Source organism: Carettochelys insculpta, chromosome 21 (assembly GCF_033958435.1).
Source record: "Carettochelys insculpta isolate YL-2023 chromosome 21, ASM3395843v1, whole genome shotgun sequence".
Classification (NCBI taxonomy): Eukaryota; Metazoa; Chordata; order Testudines; family Carettochelyidae; genus Carettochelys; species Carettochelys insculpta.
In genome coordinates, this window is record NC_134157.1 from 25740578 (window position 1) to 25759046 (window position 18469).

The 18469-nt window shown below is 42.7% G+C and overlaps 2 protein-coding genes across 4 annotated transcripts in view; both read left to right on the plus strand.

Moving 5' to 3' along the window:
* RALGPS1 (Ral GEF with PH domain and SH3 binding motif 1) overlaps positions 1-6231 on the plus strand; it is a 445865-nt gene extending 439634 nt beyond the window's left edge. For all 3 annotated transcript variants that reach the window (XM_075015701.1, XM_075015700.1, XM_075015702.1), the window contains one exon: positions 332-6231. In XM_075015701.1, the coding sequence (XP_074871802.1) occupies positions 332-361 (30 nt within the window). In that variant the 3' untranslated portion in view covers positions 362-6231. The remainder of the gene's footprint in view (positions 1-331) is intronic.
* Positions 6232-10500: 4269 nt separating this feature from the next.
* The window catches only part of SLC2A8 (solute carrier family 2 member 8), a 58637-nt gene continuing 50668 nt past the window's right edge, over positions 10501-18469 (plus strand). The window contains exons 1-2 of the mRNA XM_075015099.1: positions 10501-10697; positions 13996-14237. The gene's annotated coding sequence lies outside the window, so the exon portion shown is untranslated. The remainder of the gene's footprint in view (positions 10698-13995; positions 14238-18469) is intronic.

Here is an 18469-nt window from a genome sequence, read left to right on the forward strand (position 1 = left end):
TTGACCAAAGTTTTGCAATGGGTGTGAAAGGCAAGATTTCATATTCTAAGATACCCACAAAAAATATGGTAATGGTTGATTTGCACAACTCTACCCATATCTCTCAATGCCCCTTACTGTGCTATGTTTTTCTCTCTCAAATTATGGTATAATCTCCTGTTACAAGCTTGCCGAGTCAGGTTCATCCAGAGCCTTTTTAAGGGACTAGTTGCTAAGTTGGCTGTTGGAAGTAAATGATAACTGTAATACAATGAGTTGATACTTCATTTTTCCCTTGCCACAAATTGGGTCAGGAACTTTATATTGATGCCTAATTTACATTCTCTTCCAGGTACCTGCTAACCTTATGTCATTCGAATAACTTGCATCAGTACGTGGTGTGACTTCAAGTGCCAAACTGCAAGATGGGAATATCATTCCCTTAGGAGAAGGGGAGAAGGCGCTCCTTAACATGAGCCAGCTGCCCCGACAAGATTACTTCAGCACTTTTCTATGTAACTTGAAAGTGATTTTGACACAGCTTTTAAAGGCAGAAAGTGAATGTTGTCCTTAGGACCAGATGTAGTCTCATACACTGAACATAAGTAGACTATTTAGACAGACTGAAGATGAGTCCTGACTGATGCAGGATCCTGAAACCCTTGACTAACTTTGTGGTCACAAACTGCCCTGGACTAATGTTTGACCACGAACTGTGCATCACATCTTCTGCCTATTCTTTTTTAAACTGTTTTTTTTATTGTTAAGCTGCTTTATGTGACTGAAGAACATTTAGCCCATGTTGGGTTTTCAATTCTTTCTAATGCACAAAATTATAGACAGTGTTAACTTGCTGCAAAGTATCAATTAGAATAGAAAATTGTGGAACATTTTTATAACCTAAGTGCACTGAGTTGCTTGGCAATGTGGCTGCCTCAAATTTTGTATAAAATCTCTGGACAGTTATGCAGTTCACATTTGAGCTATTTGGGAAATGTGTATTTTGGCACAAGATAAATAGTTCAACTTAGTATTTCTTTCATTTGAAAGTGCTGCTTTTACATATAATTTAAAAGAACACCCAGATGAAGGAAGGGTCCAGTGCTATTTAAATTCATTTTGTGTTCAATCTTTTTCTTGGATGTTCTTACTTCTAAGAATACATTGGCCTTATTTTTTCCTTCTTCACTATGGGTGCTATCATCTCAAATCCCCTAGTTTCCTGAGAACATAAGAATGGCCATTAGTGGGTCAGACCAAAGGTCCATCTAGCCCAGCATCCCGTCTGCTGAGAGTGGCCTGTGCCAGGTGCCCCAGAGGGGGTGGACCGAAGACAATGATCAAGCAACTTGTCTCCTGCCATCCATCTCCAGCCTCTGACAAACAGAGGCCAGGGACACCATTCCTGCCCCCTGGCTAATAGACTTTTATGGACCTAACCTCCATGAATTTATCTAGCTGTACTTTGTACTCTTTTATAGTCCTAGCCTTCACAGCCTCCTCTGGCACAGAGTTCCACAAGTTCACTGTGCACTGTATGAAAAAGAACTTTCTTTTATTAGTTTTAAACCTGCTACCCATTAATTTCATTTGGTGTCCTCTAGTTCTTATGTTATGGGAACAAGTAAGGAACTTTTCTTTATTCACCCTCTCCACACTGCTCATGATTTTATATGCCTCTATCGTATCTCCCCTCAGTCCCCTTTTTTATAAACTGAAGAGTCACAGTCTGTTTAACCTCTCCTCCTACGTTCCAAACCCCTAATCATTTTAGATGTCCTTTTCTGAAACTTTTCTTATACCAAATTATCTTTTTTGAGGTGAGGAGAGCACATCTGTATGCAGTATTCAAGATATGGGCATACCATAGTTTTATAAAGGGGCAGTAAAATATTCTTTGTCTTATTTTGTATCCCTTTTTTAATAATTCCTAACATCCTATTTGCTTTTTTGACTGCCGCTACACACTGTGTGGATGTTTTCAGAGAACTATCCACGATAACCCCAAGATTTCTTTCCTGATTAGTTGTAGCTAAATTAGCGCCCATCATATCGAATGTATACTTGGGGTTATTTTTTCCAGTGTGCATTACCTTACACTTATCCACATTAAACTTCATTTGCTGTTTTGTTGCCCAATTACTCAGTTTGGTGAGATCTTTTTGGAGTTCTTCACAGTCTGCTTTCATCTTGACTATTTTGAACAGTTTAGTATTATCCGCAAACTTTACCACCTCGCTACTTCCCCCTTTCTCTAGATCATTTATGAATAAGTTGAATAGGATTGGTCCTAGGACTGACCCTTGGGGAACACCACTCGTTAGCCTTCTCCATTCGGAACATTTAACATTTATTCCTACCCTTTGTTTCCTGTTTTTTAACCAGTTCTCAATCCATGAAAGGGTCTTCCCTTTTATCCCGTGACAACCTAATTTACACAAGAACCGTTGGTGAGGGACTTTGTCAAAAGCCTTCTGGAAATTTAAGGATACTATATCTATTGGATCCCCCTTGTCTGCATGTTTGGTAACCCCTTCAAAGAATTCTGATAGATTAGTAAGACATGACTTCCCTTTACAGAAACCATGTTGACTTTTGCCCAACATGGATGCAGTTATTTGGATCTTCCCAGCCACCTATGCCTGACTTCAGAATGACGCAACTTTCCACTCACTGTTCTACTCTTATGTGGATGACCCAATCCCAGTCAGTATCTGAATGCACATTGGCTGGTAGACAGAATCTTACCACCTGTACTGCTGTCATGGAGGCCTCTGATCCTCTGAACTCATGATGGAGATGAGTCCTAGGTAGGACTGACTGATGGTAAACCAGCTACCAGTAGCCATCAAGCCAGTATCCTGGAAAGAGGGAAAAAACAAATATAAGAGAGTCTTCTCTGCCAGGAGAAACCTCCTGCTTCTCTTCTCCCAGGTGTGCCTTAGCGCTACCTGTTGGTCAGAGCTTTCTGCTTATCTCATCTTGATTGGAACAACGCTTCCTCAGCTCTTGTCCCCTAGCGCAACTCCCCTATTTGCACTACATTGATGACATCTTCATCATCTGGACCCATGGGAAAGAGGCTCTTGAAGAGTTCCACTGTGATTTCAACAGTTTCCAGCCCACCACCAACCTCAGCCTGGACTAGTCCACACATGAGATCCACTTCCTGGACACTACTGTGCAAGTAAGTGTTGGTCACATAAATACACCCTGTACCGGAAACCCACAGACCACTATGCTTATCTGCATGCCTCCAGCTTCCCTCCAGGGCACACTACATGATCCACTGTGTCTAGCCAGGCACTAAGGTACAACCGCATTTGCTCCAATCCCTCAGACAGAGACAAACATCTACAAGACCTTTACTAAGCTTTCCTGAAACTACTGTACCCACCCAAGGAAGTGAAAAAAAAATATAATGGAGATACGCATCTCCTAGAGCTGGAAGGGGCCTCGGGAGGTCATCCAGTCCACTGCTGTCTTGGCAGGACCAAGCACCATCCCTGACACCTATTTGCCCCAATCCCTGAGTGGCCTCCTTAAGGACTGAGCTCACATCCCCGGGTTTAGCAGGCCAATGCTCAAACCACTGAACTCTCTCTCCCATGAAGCAACAGATCTACAGAGCCAGATGTGTACCCAGAAGCCACCTGCTTCAAGACAGGCCCAACAAGAAAAACAAGAGAACACCACTGGCCATAACATACAGCCCCCAGCTCAAGCCTCTCCAGCACATCATCAGCAGTCTGCAATCCATCCTGGACAATGATTCTTCAATCTCACAGACCTTGGGTGGCAGGCCTGCCCTCACCTACACACAGCCTGCCAACCTTAAACAAATTCTCTCCAGCAACTCTAGACCACAACACAGTAACTCTAAACCTGGAACCAGTCCCTGCAGCAAACCTTGCTGCCAACTCTGCTCACATGCTGCTTGACTGCTTTTTGTTTTGATATCTACACCAGCGATATCATCACAGGACCTAACATCAACCACACCATCAGGGGCTTTTTCACCTGCACATCTACTAATATAATGTATGCCATCATGTGCCAGCAGTGCCCCACTGCAATTTACATTGGCCACACTGGACAGTCTACGTAAAAGGATAAATGGACATAAATCAGACATCAGGAACGGTAACATACAAAAACCTGTAGGAGAACACTTCAGTCTCCCTGGACACTCAGTAACAGATTTAAAAGTAGCAGTCCTACAACAAAAAATGTTCAAAAATAAACTGCAAAGAGAAGTTTCAGAGCTGATTCATTTGTAAATTTTACTCCATCAGCCAAGGATTGAACAGAGACTGGGAGTGGTTGGCCCATTACAAAAGCAGTTTCTCCACTCTTGATGTCACACCTCCACATTAGCTACTGATAACGGGCCACATTCCCCCTGACTGCACTGACTTGATTTCTCCTCTCTTGATGTTCACAACTCCACATTAGCCATGTCTACACGTGCACGCTACTTCGAAGTAGCGGCACTAACTTCGAAATAGCGCCCATCACGGCTACATGTGTTGGGCGCTATTTCGATGTTAACATCGACGTTAAGCGGCAAGACGTCGAAGCCGCTAACCCCATGAGGGGATAGGAATAGCGCCCTACTTCGACGTTCAACGTCGAAGACGGGACTGTGTAGTCATTGCGCGTCCAGCAACATCGAAATTGCGGGGTCCGCCATGGTGGCCATCAGCTGAGGGGTTGAGAGACGCTCTCTGTCCAGCCCCTGCGGGGCTCTATGGTCACCGTGTGCAGCAGCCCTTAGCCCAGGGCTTCTGGCTGCTGCTGCTGCAGCTGGGGATCCATGCTGCATGCACAGGGTCTGCAACCAGTTGTCGGCTCTGTGTATCTTGTGTTGTTTAGTGCAACTGTGTCTGGGAGGGGCCCTTTAAGGGAGCGGCTTGCTGTTGAGTCCGCCCTGTGACCCTGTCTGCAGCTGTGCCTGGCACCCTTATTTCGATGTGTGCTACTTTGGCGTGTAGACGTTCCCTTGCAGCACCTATTTCGATGTGGTGCTGCGCAACGTCGATGTTGAACGTCGACGTTGCCAGCCCTGGAGGACGTGTAGACGTTATTCATCGAAATAGCCTATTTCGATGTAGCATTCACGTGTAGACGTAGCCATTAACTGCCAACAATGGGCCACATCCACCCTGTCTGAATAAACCTTATCTCTCTGGCCCTCCCCTTGAGTGAGACTCCCTCTTTAAATCCTCCTCTGAAACCCCCTTACTCATGCATCTGATGAAGCAGGTCTTTGCCCATGAAAGTTTGTGCTCCAAAATATCTGTTAGTCTATAAGGTGCCACAGGACTTCTTGTTTTTGAAGATACAGACTAACTCGGCTACCTCTGTGATACTTGATTTCAGTATTCATATTTTAGTCTCATCCCACTGCTGGTCATTGTTCAGGCTTCATCCATCAAAGATGAATCATTTCATGAAGTTCCCATCTCACTTTCAGCTGCTTTTTCTAATGCCATGACTTGTGCCCCTAAAATCCTCATTCTGCAGTTTGCTAAGAATGGGGTAAAATGTAGGGCTAGGTGGGAGAATCCTGTGATTCAGTCACAGAATTGCAGATCTTAAATGACCAGAGAAATGTTTTGCTAAACAGGGTCCTATGTTAAAACAAGTGTACAGTCATAGGGATATGCTATTGATTTCATATCATCTTGATTTGAGAATGAAACTTGGTGTATCCCTGCTGACTTCTGTATGGAGAGAGAAGACAAGTATCAAAATTCACACTGATTTGGCATCAGACTTCTTTAAGGGTTCAAGAGATTTTCAGTAAAACAGAGGAATGGCAAAAAATTTGCTTTATGCTAATCCAAACATTAATTGTTGTACTGACCTGGTAATAGCAGCATCTGTATGTTCAAGAATGGAATTTTCAATAGTTAGACCTGACAGAGAGGAATTTTAAAGACACTGATGAAATTCTATCATCAGCATGTCACTGTTGCCAAGCTATTTGAAAATGAACTCATATGAATTAGTCTCCCAGACAGAGAGATGCAAGGATGGTTGTGGTGAAAGGTGAGCTATACATTTAACTATTTCTGATGATGCAGGTATTCTCTGGACTGCCATTCAAATGGTGGGTTTAATGTAAGTGAAGTGTGTATGGCCAAACTGGTATACATTTTATATGCATATCTAATCAATCTGCAGCATCCAGGGGGGTGAAATAGCATTACTATAATGTTATGTGTCTGACCTAATCCTTCAAATGCTAAGAGTAACAGCTGATGATCTAACTTGCCATCTCTTTATGCAGAAGTCTCATAAAGAGATGCCAAGTTAGATCATCAGCCGTTACTCTTAGCATTTGAAGGATTAGGTCAGACACATTCTGACCTAATAGGTGCTGTTAATCAGGAGTTCAGGAGCATTGCCTGTATCTAATATGTTCTTGCATTTCTGTACATAACCAAGAAACAGAATGGAAGTCCACATGCAATTTTAACGACAACACTACCTTCACATACATAAGAGCTGTTCAAACATCTTGAATTCCCACTTGGCCTAATTGATCATGAAGGTTTCTGGAACTTCCAGGACTACTGTTAAGAATGTAGAGTGGCCCACAGAGTACAGTAAATTTGGAAGGTTATATATCAAGAAAGCAAATTTTCTCTATATGCATTTTGTCATCATGGGAATTGGCAGGCAAAGGTATATAAAGGGCCTCCTTGTGATGTACCATAAAAAAATTGAGAAGGGGCTAATATATGCCTTGCCAATATATAACACTCCAACCAAATGTGTGTTTGGGAGGATGAGTATGGTATAGGTGGAGATTAATTGTGGCCTCAAGCATTGAAGTTTAAAATGCACATTCACAAAGCAGAATTTTTAACGTAGCTAATTGTAATGGTTCTGCAAAAGCCCTTAAACATATTTACATAGGAAGTGCTTTTATATACCAGTCATGCCCAGGTGCGACCATAACAGCTACATCTATCTTATTCTTTGCTATTAGAGTGCGCCACCCTTGATGGAAACCTCCCCGGCTGCCCCATGTCTCAGGGTGCCAGGAACTGGGTGGCAGCCATGCCAATGCAGCTCCCCAGCTGTGGGGAGCTGAGAGAGAACTGTGGAGCATCTGCACTGGTGCTCCTGGAACCAGGATCTGGGTGGCAGCCATGCAAGTGTAACTCCCAGCTTCCCCAAGCTGAGGGGACCTGGGAACTGGGCAGCAGCTGTGCTGATGTGGCTTCCAGCTATCCTGTCCTGCAGGGAGCCAACATCTGGGTGGCAGCCATGCTGATGCAGCTTCTGGCTTCTTCAAGCCGCAGGGAGCTGGGAAAGAGGCAGCAGCCACACCACTGCTCTTCCCAGCTCCCCTGAGCTGCTTGGAGCTGGGAAGTGGGCAGCAGCTGTACTGGTGTGCCTCCCAGCTACCCTGACCTGCAGGGAGCCAAGATCGGGGTGGCAGCCATGCTGGTGCACTCCCAACTGACCTGAGCAGTAGGGAGTTGGGAAGGAGGCGGCAGCCCCTTAACCCCAACATACCCCTAACTATGCAGGGCCCTCTGCTGGTTCCCTCTTGGTGTGGCTGGAGAGCATGTGCATTCATTTCCAGCATTCATTTCCCCAGCAGCTGCAGGGGAAAAGGCAGCCAGCAGGGGACTTGAATACGTGGCAATTAGCCCTTTTGTTGAAATAAGTGGGGGCACCTTCCTGGTGCCTGACATACAGGGCTGTCCCACCCAAAATGGGGCAGATGGTCACCTTGAGCATGCCACTCAAGACCTTCCGTGATATGTATTTTGGAAGTTTTTAGGTAAAATGAATGCCTGAACTGATCACCTGTTGGAGAGGAGATAATGTTAAGTAAAATGGAGATGAACATGGCAATTGTGTAGTTTTACCTTGTGCAGTGTGTCTTAAAATTCTTGCGGTATACCACAATAATTATGATAGTGCTGTATAGCATTTGAGAAGATAAAATGAATGAGAATGGTATAACAGTTGAGGACTATTATTAGCTAAATCCATTTTAAAAATAAACTTATTAGTGTTAAATATAAAAAGTATGAATTCTAATAATTAGTGATTTTTGGGACGCAGTATCTAGCACTGCTACTGTTTAAATAATAGACATTGCATATTCATAGAATCATAGAATACTAGGACTGGAAGGGACCTCGAGAGGCCATCGAGTCCAGCCTCCTGACCCAATGGCAGGACCAAGTACTGTCTAAACCATCTCTGATAGACATCTATCTAACCTGTTCTTAAATATCTCCAGCGATGGAGATTCCACAACCTCCCTTGGCAATTTATTCCACTGTTTGACTGCCCTGACAGTTAGGAACTTTTTCCTAATGTCCAACCTAAACTTCCCTTGCTGCAGTTTAAGTGCATTGCCTCTTGTTCTAGCCTCAGAGGCCCAAAAGAACAAGGATATCATAAACTGTCTAAGTGGTGGTAGTTACATAGCAAAACTTTAGCTGCTTTGTAAAAATGGACCTTTTTAGCTTATTGTTCATCATGACTAATTTCAGAGTTGTGAAGATACCGTATTCAGGCAATATTTACTATTTAATTTATTAGTGTGTAATTTTAGAGTAATTTAGTGCCAAAATTCATGTTTGTCCAATTAGCACTCAGTTGAGACATAGACGGATGTTTCCAATTTACAATCCATATGTTGCATTACAATGTAATCCAATTACTGTACTTGTTTGTTTCTTGTGAACACTGTTGCACTATATCTTGGCCGTATTTTTAAGCAGCCCACTGCATGCCATTTGTGTACCAACTTTCTATAACTTTTGTGAATTGTCTCACCATAATAACCACTGAACTTTTAACCCTTGTGTAGGAGTCTAGGTTTTTGGCAGAATATTTTGTTACCTCAGTCTTGTATCAAGTTGGTGTATTTCAGCTTGTTACATTGATGATGCTTGTTTCACTATTTAAATATCTTCGTGTAAACATTTGTTTATTTTAACAAACAAATGAATTTGTTTGTTAGTAACGCTATCAGATTGTTAAAATTACAGTGTATTGTAAAGAGTAGCTTTGAGGTACATGATGAACTTAAACCTTCTCAGCTCAAGCGCACCAAACTGTGCATTGTGATTAAACGATAACATAGTTGCACACTACACTTCATAGTTGCATAAAATACAGTAATTTTAAAGCAGATGTGACAGGAGCAAAATGTGACAAAGAAAAAAGGAAAATCCTTCCAAATTTCCAATCTACATGAAATTATTCTCTCTTTCTTCATGCAATCGGGGCTTCAGATAAAATTCCTTAGTATCTTTTTAAGATCTGTCTATGCCCAGGGGACAACCCCATGACTTCCAAACATGACCCTGAAAAGAAATAAAAACATTTAATCAACACAAAATACACACACTGGCTTTTAATGTCAAAAGCATGTTTCCTTCATGCTCCATAAATGAGATTAAAATATCTGGGGTCTGAGCCTGGGCTCACAGAACTCTCTAGAAAAAATGATTTCTTCCACTGCAAGATGCGGCTGGTGAAATTCTCTGGCTTGTGTTATCAGTAGGTCAGAAATTATGTTTATAATGATCCCTGCTGACTTCAAATTCTATGAAGACACCCACTGACTTCAGCAATGTAGGTTCAGGGCCCTGAAACAGCTGCTGAAGCTGAAAGCCTTACATAATCTGGTGCCCAGAGAAGATACCTCTTAACAAGGATCAGCATGGAGGAGGTGGTTGTTGTCTCAACAGTTTTACCACAGTGTGTAACATTTCCGTTCCTCTCTACCTCAAATGTAAAAAGATTTCTATTAACTACAAAGATTTTCTTCAATTGCAAACATCCTCCTCACGCTCTTCAATGTCAGTATGTTCCCCAGGAAGAAACGTAGGGAAGGTTTAATTGAGAATTTGCCTGCAGAAATAATAGAAAGGAATGTAATGGAAACCCTAAGTACCACAGCTAAGTTGCATACAAATTGCTTTTCCCAGATGCTAAATGAAAAGCCATTCCTCACTTTCATTAAATGGGTGTCACTCGTTTGCCTTTCTCCTCCTGTAGTTGGAAATAAGACCTTTCCTGTTATTTCTTAAATCTCAGAAAATGTTTGCATCTAAGAATTTTACTTCTAAGAAATCTATTAATCCTGGTTGCAGAGGTTGATGAGTATATCTAATGATCAAAAACCATTCTTGTCATTGGTCTAGCAGTTGATTTTGGTGGGAGAAGTAAACTGGTCAGAACCTTTTCCTCCACTAGAGAAGAGATGATAGAATGGACCAGATTACAACATTGGAAAAGATGGGAAACCTTTTTAATGCTAACTCTAGGCTGCCTTTTAACCATTGAGAAGCACATTCCCAGTCTCCATTTTCGTCTCACAAGACTTTGCGTTGAGTTGAAAAAGGGGATAAAAGTGGAGGGGGGGGGCAGGGGTTCATCTTGCCAAGAGGAATCTTTTTTTCATTACAGAGATCTGCTAAAACGTATTACTGTCCTAGATAAATGCCCTGGCAAAGCTGAGTACTGATGCCTAAGGGTATGTCTTCTCTACCGGTTGGATTTACAGACAGCACTCAATCCAGCAAGACCTAGTACAGATGTGATAAATCAACCTCCAGGCACTCTCCTGTTGACTCTGGTTCTCCACCAATGTGAGAAGAGTAAGCAGAGTCGATGGAAAAGCATCAGCTGTCCACTTACCATTTTGGAGATACCACAGTAAACAGACCTAAGTAAGTAGCTGAAGCTGTGTAACTTAGATCAACAGCATACTGTAGTATAGACAAAGCCCGGTGCTTTTACTTTTGGAGTTTATAGGAAACTAAACATTTTTTCTGTTTTATTTTACACAGCAGGAGTGTGCTAGGTGGGTCACAATGCCGATATATTGCATAATTTTTTATGCTAGGTATCTGAACCGAGAGATTTGATGCAATGTTTCTTAAGGCACAATCTGCTTATTGTGTGAGTTTGTCACATTCTGAAGCAGCTCCAAACTCACCCACAACAGTGTAAAGAATAGTCTAATTCCAGCCCACAGATGGCTGTGGACTAGAAAATGTGGATACAAAAAAATTGGAGGACGCACCCTGCCTACATGTGTGCTCTGCTAAGAAGCGTTCTTTCACTATTGGAAGTAGCATTACTAGAACAGGCAGTCATCAAGTGATCCAGCCACTTTCACCCATTCCCAGCTTCTGGCAAACAGAGGCTAGGGATGTTGGCCCTGCCCACGCTGGCTAACAGTTGCTCATGGACATATCCTCCATGAATTGATCTAGCTATTTTTTTAACCCTGTTACAGTCTTGGACTTCACAACATCTTCTGGCAAGGGGGAAATGGTGGGAGACACAACGAGGGCAATTGCCATGAGGCCCAGTAATTCAAAAGGACCAGCGGCTCCAGCCAACTACCCGACCACCATGCGGCACACTCTGGTGGCTCTGAGGTCTGCGTGGGGGGAGAATCGCAGCCCATACCAGGAGGATCTGAGAGCTGGCTGCCTCCACCCCTTCTTCATGAGGCCCCACTCCTTCCACAAGTGTGAAGCTGTTTCCTCCTCCCTCACCTTGCCTAGGGGACCAGTGTTTCTGTTGGTTCACCTGTAAACCTGCTACTATTAATTTAATTTGGTGACCCCCTAGTTCTTGTGTTACTCTTCTTTATTCATTTTTTTTCCAAACCAGACATGATTTTACAGATCTCTATCATATCTCCCCTTAGTCATTTCTTTTCCAAGCTGTTCAATCCCATTGTTCTTAATGTCCCCTCGTAATCTCTTGCTTTTGCATTTGAATCTATTAAGAAACTAAGTGACATACAAAAAGCAAATAATGAGTGAAAAGTAAGTTGTTCTAGTCACTTAATAAGTAATTTGTAAATATACAAACTACTGAGGTGAAAGTATTTGTCACAAGTGAATATAATGTATTTGTCTTTGTCTCTGGAGCCTGAATATAAAGAGATCAGGTGGTAGGGGTAGATTACTTAGTAGTCTCTTACCTGGGCAAGGAAATCTGAGAGAATTGCAGAGCAACGGAAGAGACAGCTCCCTAGGACATACAGAAGGGGACAGTGGAAGGATAGAGAGTTATAGTCTTTTGGTGATCAGGCACCACATTCTCTGCTCCTCTGCTTTTCAGTCTAATGACTTATATCTGCTTTGGTTACTGGCAGAATCAAGATTTTAGTTCCATCTGTGATGTCCATACCATTGTGGAGGTGAGTGGTATACTCTGTTCTGCTGCTTCATATATCATCATCAAAGGCTATATTTTTATAACCCTAATGATTGCTGATGAGCTTTGTATTTAAATCTAAGAAAATACACAGGCTGCTGGAGCAGAGGACAAAACTCAATTTGAAGCACATATGAGAAATTTAGATGTGAAAAATGAAGATAATGGGACAGTAAGGTACCATTTTTACAGACTTGCAAGCCACATTCTGCATTTCAGAAAGTGGTAATCAGACACATCCATATGAAACATTTCAGACTTAAGGTTAGTTGATGTTATTTTAAAATTACTAACAGATGTGTAAAGTTGTGTCTTGCCCTATAAGGGCTGCTAGAAGAATGCTGATTATTGAAGAGAAACGCCTGACAGAAGTCCGCTGTTTCTCTGTAGAAGAGAAGCAGAAGGCTGCAGAAAGAAAAGAGAAGTTCATGAGTGTGCAGTAAAATTGTGGCAGGACGGTTCCAGCAGGGAAGACCTTGAGACCCAGGGAATTGTTCCAGCTAGTCAGGGCTAGGAGTAGCAGAAGAGCTAGGGGTAACATGCTAAAGCAAGAAAAACTCTGGGACACAGAGCTTGGAGGTTTTTCCTAGTATAAGGTAGGAGGGAAGAGTTGTATGTTTAATTTTGAACATTCAGTTAATAAACCAGACACTAAGGACAGCTGCTGTTGGATTTGTAAAAGCTTCTTTTTTGACTTTACAAAGAATTGAGGGAAAACAGTTTGGCTTTGAAGGTTGTCCTGAAGTTGCTAGAGGACTCCCAAGAGAAGACTCTTCAATGACAGAAGGATAAAAACCCCACAAGATAAGAAATGATAAATCCTGGTGGCAGTATGATAGAAGGTCCTTGAAAAGTCACTACTTACAACTTCTATGAAAAAGTATATATGCTAATAACTCACACATGTACTCTTTGGGCTGCAGTCCCACAGAATTATCACACTGACAGCAGAACTATAGTCATTTGCACATATTGTTTTCTGTTAATTCCACTGTATCCTCAAAGAGTTACACTTCTAGTACATAGAGAAGCAGGAGATTTGTTGCTGTGAATTACAAAACCATTACTGCTTGTATTTTGACTCCCAGTTCTTGTGCTGATGCCTTTGCATGTGCTGTTATTTCCTGCTACTCTTGTGTTGGTGCTAATCAAAACAATATACTACAGATGATGGGAGTTTCCCTATGGTCTGTTTTGCCTCTTTATAAGGCTGGCAGGAAATCATTAATTGATGTCCTTGCCTTTCCCAATCCCCACCCAGGAAGTAAAATACTGCTTTGAGTGTTATTTGTTTAACTGTATTGTTTCCACAGGATTCTCTCATTCTCAAACCAAAACTTGAGCACCAAAATATGACAAACTTACTCTGCATCTCCTGCTTTTTTTAACACTTAGGAAGATGGCTGGGGGTGACTTTGTATCGTACAATTTTGGGGAAAGGCAAAAGGGCTGACAGAATTGCTGGGCTCCTGGGTAAGGTGGGGGAGGGCCCCACTCCTTGATCCCGGAAAGGGCAGGGCCTGGGCTGGAGGGGGCATGGCTGGGGACAGCCAGCCCTCAGCACTGTCTATACAGCACAGTGCTATGCCCCCATGCTTCCAATCAGCCCTCAGAGCCATGTGGCGGGTGTTACATAAGGCTCCCATGACTATTTAACAGGCCCAGGATGGCACCTGGGAGCCCAGGACAGTTGCCCTCTCCACCGCCACCACCTATCAGCAGGCCTCAGAAAGAGGCTGGTCTTTTTTTTTTACAATTGACTACAAAGCCTCATCTACTCTATATTTTTAGAATGCATCTGTCTTCACTGCTGCATTTGTTCGAGAACTCCTCTTAAAACTAAAATCTCAGGAATTCCCAGAATATGGAAAGGGAGAGGCACCAACAGGAGGGACAACATACTTCAGAGTCATCACTGTGGGCATCAAATGCAGGGAACAGCCATACTGCAGAATGACAACTGGGGCAGCTGCAGCAGGAAAGCAGTGGCCAAGTGGAGATGGAGCTCTCAACCCTGCCTCCCTCAGAATGGGGTAAGTGCCCCCTCAGTGTCCCACAGAGAGATCCCTGCTGCTCCCACACAACCTCCCCACACACTAGCCCACCCCACCAACATGTTGGTTCTTCTATGAAGATGCAGGAATCTTTTTTCACAGAGCAGCCTGCAGGATTAGGACATCAGAGACGGGGTTTTACTCAGAGGGTTTCCATGTAACATTTAGGTTTTCATTCACTGGTTTTTAATTTGACTCTTGCATTACACTTTTGAGGTCCCCCTGTAAATGACCGAATTAACTAGCTGATACTCATTAACTTTTTGGTGAGATCTTCTCAATATTATTTTAAATCATAGTAACAGAGAGATAGCCATGTTAGTCTGTATTCTATCAAAACAAAAAAGCAGTCAGGTAGCACTTTAAAGAATAAATTATTTTGTTAGTCTTTAAAGTCCTATGACTGCTTTTTTGTTTTATTTTAAATCAGTGTTTTACATCTATTGAATTAAAATAAGCATTATCCAAGTAATGATTCACAGCACAGATAAGCATTATTCTGTTAATACTGATCTTCACTAGGTCCCCTTACGTTTTTCTGTTGAGAATGTCATCATCCTCAATTCAAAGTGCTGCACCACTAATTAAACAAACCCTTGTAGACCTCGATGATGTGCGGGTTTGTTTTGTCTTTGCTGGTGGCAGGGGGCAAGAGAAGGATAGAAGATGGTGGCACACTAATTAGCAAATTCCTTGTGTTTTGGTGATGCTTGAGCAGTGCCTAAGGTGAAGGGTTTCAGGTCATCCATAACACAAATGTGCTTATTGAATAATTATACATAAGCCTCTATCAAAAAGCACGGTATTCCTTTAGTTTGGGTTAGTTCTGATGGTTTAGTTGTGCTGTAAAGCACTAGCTGACTGAGGTATCACACTAATACCCTTTCTATTTGTCCAGTTAGCATACATACTCAAGACAAGCAGCAGTTGATGTGACTAGGCTAGTATGTGATGCATTTATAGTTAACTGTTTAACTGAATTCAGAACAACTATTGGATAGGTTACATAAAGCTAAGCAATTAGTACTATGGTTTTAGTGGTCTAACACTCAGCACAGCACACCATTTTATAGTGGTTTTTTTCCCCCATCCCATTCTAGCTGAATGTTATCTAAATGATGGGGAAGAGGTAGGATACGCTTAAGGCCAGTTCTGTCTTCCACACTGTCATATGACGCCATGACTAAACTGACAATTCATCCACAATTTGTTTCATCTGATTGGTTGTAATAATTAGCTAATCATGTGCTTCAATCACAACCATGTGAACTCTCCAAAAAAACTGGAAGTAACCATCACTTCATGGTACATTTACAATTAGCCAAGTTCCACAAAAACAAGATACTATTGTAAAGAGGGGAATGGGATAGGCCCCAGCCTTTAAACACCTGGTGTCCATTCTCTTTTGTGTGTAATTTGCCTTGTAACTTAACTCCACATATTATAAAACAAAAAGAGCAGTCATACAACACTTTAAAGACTAAAAAAAAATGTATTAGGTGGTGAGCTTTTGTGGGGCAGACCCACTTCTTCAGATCCAAAAACAGTGCTGAAAGTGAACTGGCAGGATGAATATATAACAGAGCTAGGGGGAAAAAACCTCTCTGTTAGGTGTTCGTCCTGTCAGTTCACTTTTTCCAGGACCATAACAAGGGTGAGACAAGTGAGGCATTCGCCTCAGATGCCACACCTGAGGGGACACAGTTAAGATGCCCAATGTTGCCAGTTTTAAAAACTGGCGGGATGGGTCCGCGTGATTGGCATCTGGCTCTTCAAGAGCCATTCGCAGCTTGTTACTCTGCTGTCTTCCAGCTGACTACTCCTCTGCTCCCTCCCTGCCCTGTCCTGCCAACCAATGAAACAGCCAACTGTTAAACCAATTAAATTGATTTCCACTACTTAGTGTGGCAAGGTGTGGGTAAGAGGGAGCCACGCAGCAGCGATGATGATAATGGAGCAGCAGGGGCACCACTCGGCAGTGGGACCGGAGCTTGGCTTCATGTGAGGTAGGGTGAGCTGGGAAGAATGGTTTGGCTGTGGCTGAGTGGGGGGTTTAAGCCAGAGGCTGGGGGTGGATTGGGGAGTGGGAGCCAGGGGCTAGGTTGGCAGGGGGCAGAGGCCGGGGTTTGGCAGGGTTCGTGACTGCTTTGGCCTGGGCTCTTAAAAAGGACTCAGTCATTTTATGGTAATGGAGAAATGGTTAATTATGTTCCAGAGTGTTTAAAAACAGGCTTGTCTGTGTTAGGATAAAAAAAAAAATTACATGGTTGCCACTTTATAGGTGAAAGTGTTGCTCTAATCTCTTCCATCCCACACACAAGGTGGTGACTACTTGCATGTAATGGAATCTTATTTGAGTTACTTATTAGGCCATGCAATGAAAAGTACTGCTTACAAAAGAAGCAGCAGCTCACACATTAATGGCAGTTTTAGGTGGTCTCTCCCTTGCTGCCAGTTGCTCGTATAGCCAGATCATTTAAGATGATTCTTAGAGACCAGTACATTAAAAATGGAAAAATTCACTGCCAGCGATGTACACTGCCTAACACATTTCATTTGTAAGGGGTTGCTTGTTCTGTGTTCAGAACCTCCCTCCAGCACCATCTTTGAAGGAAAAAGGAGTTTAGATAAGTCTCAAGTTAACATCATAAGGAGACTAGATATGTAGAATTTGCAGAAGACAGTGGCAAAATTTGTTTAAATATATGCATACAAACTATATTGGGGAGGGGAAAGATGAAGCATGTATTAAAATTGAAGTTTGCTTCAATCTCCCATTCTTAATTCAATACAAACTTGCAGTTTTTCTTGACTCTATGGTTCTTTCAGTTGGCGCTCTGTTGGCAAGTGAGCCAAAGTGAGTTAGATAAGTTTAGGTAGTAGAACCTACCCCTTGGCTAGTGACTTTGGGTTTCACTTGTTACAGGGAGGTTGAGCAGTGAAATACAGAGTAGCTTCAGAATGCTTTTCTTCCGAGTTCCCCATTTATGAAGACTCACTCTAGATCACAGCCCTGCTCCTTATGAGTTGTCTGTTTGTTTGTATGATAAATGTAATCCTTATTGATGAACTAGCCGAAGAACATGCAGGCATGTGATAATTTACATCAAACTATTAAACCTGCTTTCTGGGATGCAGTGCTGGCTTCATGGGACCTAATTACTGTGTTGACTGGGGCTCCATATGTGTGGCTCATCCACAAACAGCCCTTAAAAGGTGTGACTTCTCCCAGAAGGGAGCGGGGGGTACTAGACCAAGGAAGTAACTCTGAAAAGACAGTGCCCCTTGCCTGGATGACAGGACAACAGTTTCAGGAATCTGCAGCACCAAGAGGAAGCTCTCTCTTTCTCCTTTCAGTAGTAGTAACAACAGAACACGTGATCTTGTGCCTGTAACATTCCAGGTACTCTGCCTACTGGTGCTAACCCAAGAGAGGGAAACCATGAGGTCTCACTATGGTATAACTACAGTGACTCCCTCTGAACTTATTTACACTATCTTTCATGTCACCCAAATTATCTGATGCCACCAGTTCCTCTCTTCTGGTGATCATAGTGAAACAGGGCGTTGTGTGCCACTGGACTGCTTTACTCATGTGTTGAACTAGAATTTGCTCTAATCAGAAGTGTACACTACACTTACTAAATGCTGACGACGCTGGATGGCTGTCTGCGCTAGCATTTCTACTATTACAAGGGCACTGCCAAATTCATGGTTCATTTTGATCATTTGCATGGTCATAGGATTTTAAAAATTGTAAATTCCATTTTTTCAGCTGTCTTTGCCTCAGATTTCACAGTGTTGTGACCAAAAAGTTTAGGAGAGAGGTGTCATATGGTTACTGTAGAGTATGGTTGCACTCAGTGTTCTCCCCCACCCTGCAACTTTACCCATCCCAAGCAGAATGACTTCTCTTTATGTGCACCTCCAACATGTAGTTGCTGGTTGATCTAACACTGTCATATTGGTGCACATAACAAAATTAATGTGGCATGAGTGAGGTCAAGAGGTTCTGAGGTTGTGGCAGAGGGTTAGGAGCAAGGGCTGTGCCTGGGAGAGTTCAAGCACTGGGGTGAGTCTTGAAATCCAGAGTTTGGGGTGCAAGAGAAGGAGTTTGGGGATGAGATCTGGGCTACGGGTTTGGGCTTCAGGGTACAGGAAGGTGCTCAGGGCTAGGTGGGGTAAGGTTTGGGGCTTGGGTTTACCTCTGC